A 4,159-nucleotide genomic window follows, 5' to 3' on the forward strand; every position below is an offset into this window, starting at 1 on the left:
CACTGTGACATCACCAAAGATGAAAGCAACTATGTATTCTGGTATAAACAGGTTCCAGGAGGAGCTCCTCAGTATGTGTTAAAGTATTACCATAGTTGGAGTAGCTCTACCTCTTCCTCTCCTGACAAATATGGATCTGGTTTCTCCTCTGATCGTTTCACATCTAAAGCCACGTCTGATAAGGATTATCAGTTTATAATCAGTAATGTGGAGGAGACAGACTCAGCAGTGTATTACTGTCAGACTCGAAATGACTCTCCTTTTGCGCTCGTATCACAGTGATATACACCATGACAAAAACCTCCTACACTCACTTCTGCTTTATGCATAGCAGAGGGGTGAACTCTAAGAAACAGCTGTTGAAGTTGGTCAGTGATTATTACAACAATAATTACATGTCACAATGGGGGATCTGGGAATGGAAGAACCATCCATCTCTGCATGTCACAATGGGAGATCTGGGAATGGAAGAACCATCCATCTCTGCATGTCACAATGGGAGATCTGGGAATGGAAGAACCATCCATCTCTGCATGTCACAATGGGAGATCTGGGAATGGAAGAACCATCCATCTCTGCATGTCACAATGGGAGATCTGGGAATGGAAGAACCATCCATCTCTGCATGTCACAATGGGAGATCTGGGAATGGAAGAACCATCCATCCCTGCATGTCACAATGGGAGATCTGGGAATGGAAGAACCATCCATCTCTGCATGTCACAATGGGAGATCTGGGAATGGAAGAACCATCCATCCCTGCATGTCACAATGGGAGATCTGGGAATGGAAGAACCATCCATCTCTGCATGTCACAATGGGAGATCTGGGAATGGAAGAACCATCCATCTCTGCATGTCACAATGGGAGATCTGGGAATGGAAGAACCATCCATCTCTGCATGTCACAATGGGAGATCTGGGAATGGAAGAACCATCCATCCCTGCATGTCACAATGGGAGATCTGGGAATGGAAGAACCATCCATCTCTGCATGTCACAATGGGAGATCTGGGAATGGAAGAACCATCCATCCCTGCATGTCACAATGGGAGATCTGGGAATGGAAGAACCAACCATCCCTGCATGTCACAATGGGAGATCTGGGAATGGAAGAACCATCCATCTCTGCATGTCACAATGGGAGATCTGGGAATGGAAGAACCAACCATCCCTGCATGTCACAATGGGAGATCTGGGAATGGAAGAACCAACCATCCCTGCATGTCACAATGGGAGATCTGGGAATGGAAGAACCAACCATCCCTGCATGTCACAATGGGGGATCTGGGAATGGAAGACCCATCCATCCCTGCATGTCACAATGGGGGATCTGGGAATGGAAGAACCAACCATCCCTGCATGTCACAATGGGAGATCTGGGAATGGAAGAACCATCCATCCCTGCATGTCAACAAGATTATAAGAAGATATCGTCTGAAAGGAAATGAATGTTGTCTTTCTTGTTGTGATCATCATCATCATCATCATCATCACCATCATCATCACAACCATCATCATCACAACCAACATCATCATCATATCAAGACTGAATCATATGGATAGTACTTTAACTCATGGATTTGTATTTGTATTTAAGGTATTTGTATTTATTATGGATCCCCATTAGCTCTTCCTGGGGTCCGGCAAAATTAAGGAAGTTATTTGCCTTATGTAGCCCCGCCCACTTGACCCAGTTCCATTCGAACGCGATTGTGTTTGTATTTCCGTTTTGAACTACCTTCAATGCTAGCGAATGACCTCAGAGCGGTGGCTGGCTAATAATTAAAAAACGTGCATCATTAACACATTTGAACAAATAAACAAAAACCAAACATGGCTCACATTTGGGAACACACACAAATGGCTCTTCGGGGTCAGATGGTATCACCGTACCCCATCCATCCATGATTAATCATTTGGTGTAGAAATGACGTATGGGGACAATTTGAATGACTTGGTGCTCTCCTTGGGAGCGGATGGTTCCACTATGAAAAAGGACTATCAGTACCTCCACGGTGGTAAGGTGGGCCGAGTTCTTCTTCACCAGGAGGAGGGAAAAGGATTGGTCATTTTTGAAGGCCGATGTTGAGCCCAGCCAATCAATCAGCTCCTACCACCCTGCTTGGGAACTTGTATCCAACAAAGGATCAGTAGAGACGGCTGGATGTCCTTGCATCGCTGGCCTTGGAAAGTCATGCAGCCTCCATTTTGTGGAAGGCAGGTAAATAAGTCACTTGCATTTCAGCCTACATATGTTGTGGTGACAGTTACTATAATCCATAGGCTAACTTTATGACACAGTTCTCAGATGATATCTGCAAGTCATTCTCAGGTCCTTGCTCTTGTAATTGATGCATTTACGTTGCTCCTTTATAAATGAAAGTGCGCAATACTGCCTTATCTAGACACAGAATGATAAAGAGAGTCAGGCTTAACATAGTTAGACCCAACGTTTTATTGGATGAAAGCTGAATGATTTGTGTGTGTGTGTAACGTTGTGGATCAACAGAACTGCCGTGTTAATGTGGGGAATCAGTAAGTATCCTGTCAAATCTCATGTGGGGAAGCAGGCAGGTTTGTAGGTCAGGTGAGGAGGGGAAAACCTTTATATTTACATTTATAAACATGTCAGCATCACATTTCTTTAGTGTTATTAGTCTTTAGTGTTATTGTTTTTTCTGGGTGAATAAGGTTTGTAAAATATCATTGTGGTTGGGGGTAATGCCTAAAAAGAATGGTAAGTATAAGTGGCCTCATCTCATTGGAAACAATAGCAAGGTAAGTTTATGATGAAACTTGCATGTGTTTTGATTAAGTTGATCACATAGTCCTCAGTCACGCAATTGTTAATAATGGGATTTTCTCTGAATGTCTTTTGTAACAAACATTCTATCACAGGTGCAGAATGCGGTGCCCAGTGGGCTAACTGGCATAACCTGCACAGATAAGCAGCGACAATGGAATGCAGGGACTCAGAGGAACCTTGAGCCAAAGCGGATAAACAGCATTGACTTCACACACCACAAGGCCAGTGACCAACATGCAGAAAAGCGTCCAGAATGTCCACCCCCTGCCTCCCCCCCCCCTGCCTCCCACGCCTGTATTCCACCTGCTAAATGAGTAATTGAGACACCTGATTGAGACGCCTGAGACACCTGAATCTGCCCGTGGGGAGTCTGCTCTGTAAGTGTTAATGCTGAACCAACAATAATATCACAGCCAGTAGCATTCCAGGTAGAATTGGACTGAAATGAAAATGTATTTATGGCTGTACCATTTTAATGTATTTGAACTGATGTGTGTCTCTTCTGTTCAATGCTTTCTAACTTCATAAATACCTTAATATAGATTCTACTTTTTCCCAGCCACATGGAGAGCATGTAAATTACAACTGCCGGAAATGCCTGTTCTTCTGCAATGAATTGGTGAAACTTGACCTAACCTAGCCGACTGCTTTGGAACAGATCCCAAAGGAGCAGAGTGCCTCACACTTGTGGCAGGACTCAATGAAGTTTCGAGTTACTGCAAGCTCAGCCAAGAAGGTCCCCGTCAGGGACTCCACCAACCCTGATAAGTTTCTCCAGGAGCATCTGGATCCCAGGTTCCCGAGGTAACGCAGCCACACACTACGGGAAACATAATGAGCTGATGGCCTCCCAACCCAGTGGTGTAAAGATAATGAGCTGATGGCCTCTCAGCCCAGTGGTGTAAAGATAATGAGCTGATGGCCTCCCAACCCAGTGGTGTAAAGATAATGAGCTGATGGCCTCTCAGCCCAGTGGTGTAAAGATAATGAGCTGATGGCCTCTCAGCCCAGTGGTGTAAAGATAATGAAATGAGCTGATGGCCTTCCAGCCCAGTGGTGTAAAGATAATGAAATGAGCTGATGGCCTTCCAGCCCAGTGGTGTAAAGATAATGAAATGAGCTGATGGCCTTCCAGCCCAGTGGTGTAAAGATAATGAAATGAGCTGATGGCCTTCCAGCCCAGTGGTGTAAAGATAATGAAATGAGCTGATGGCCTCCCAACCCAGTGGTGTAAAGATAATGAGCTGATGGCCTCTCAGCCCAGTGGTGTAAAGATAATGAAATGAGCTGATGGCCTTCCAGCCCAGTGGTGTAAAGATAATGAGCTGATGGCCTCCCAGTCCAGTGGTGT

The 4,159-nt window shown here is 44.9% G+C and overlaps 1 protein-coding gene across 2 annotated transcripts; it reads left to right on the forward strand.

Moving 5' to 3' along the window:
- The first annotated feature begins 277 nt into the window (after positions 1 to 277).
- On the forward strand, positions 278 to 3,066 carry LOC124030885. 2 transcript variants are annotated; one of them, XM_046342026.1, is made up of 2 exons: positions 278 to 2,223; positions 2,901 to 3,066. In XM_046342026.1, exon 1 carries the CDS (start codon positions 404 to 406, stop codon positions 1,448 to 1,450), a length of 1,047 nt encoding a protein of 348 aa, XP_046197982.1. In that variant the 5' UTR covers positions 278 to 403; the 3' UTR covers positions 1,451 to 2,223; positions 2,901 to 3,066. The 2 variants fall into 2 exon arrangements, with proteins under 2 accessions (XP_046197982.1, XP_046197981.1); XM_046342025.1 differs by lacking the exon at positions 2,901 to 3,066 and adding an exon at positions 2,512 to 2,569.
- The last annotated feature ends 1,093 nt before the right edge of the window (positions 3,067 to 4,159 follow it).

Source organism: Oncorhynchus gorbuscha, unplaced genomic scaffold (assembly GCF_021184085.1).
Source record: "Oncorhynchus gorbuscha isolate QuinsamMale2020 ecotype Even-year unplaced genomic scaffold, OgorEven_v1.0 Un_scaffold_17518, whole genome shotgun sequence".
In the NCBI taxonomy this organism is placed as follows: Eukaryota; Metazoa; Chordata; class Actinopteri; order Salmoniformes; family Salmonidae; genus Oncorhynchus; species Oncorhynchus gorbuscha.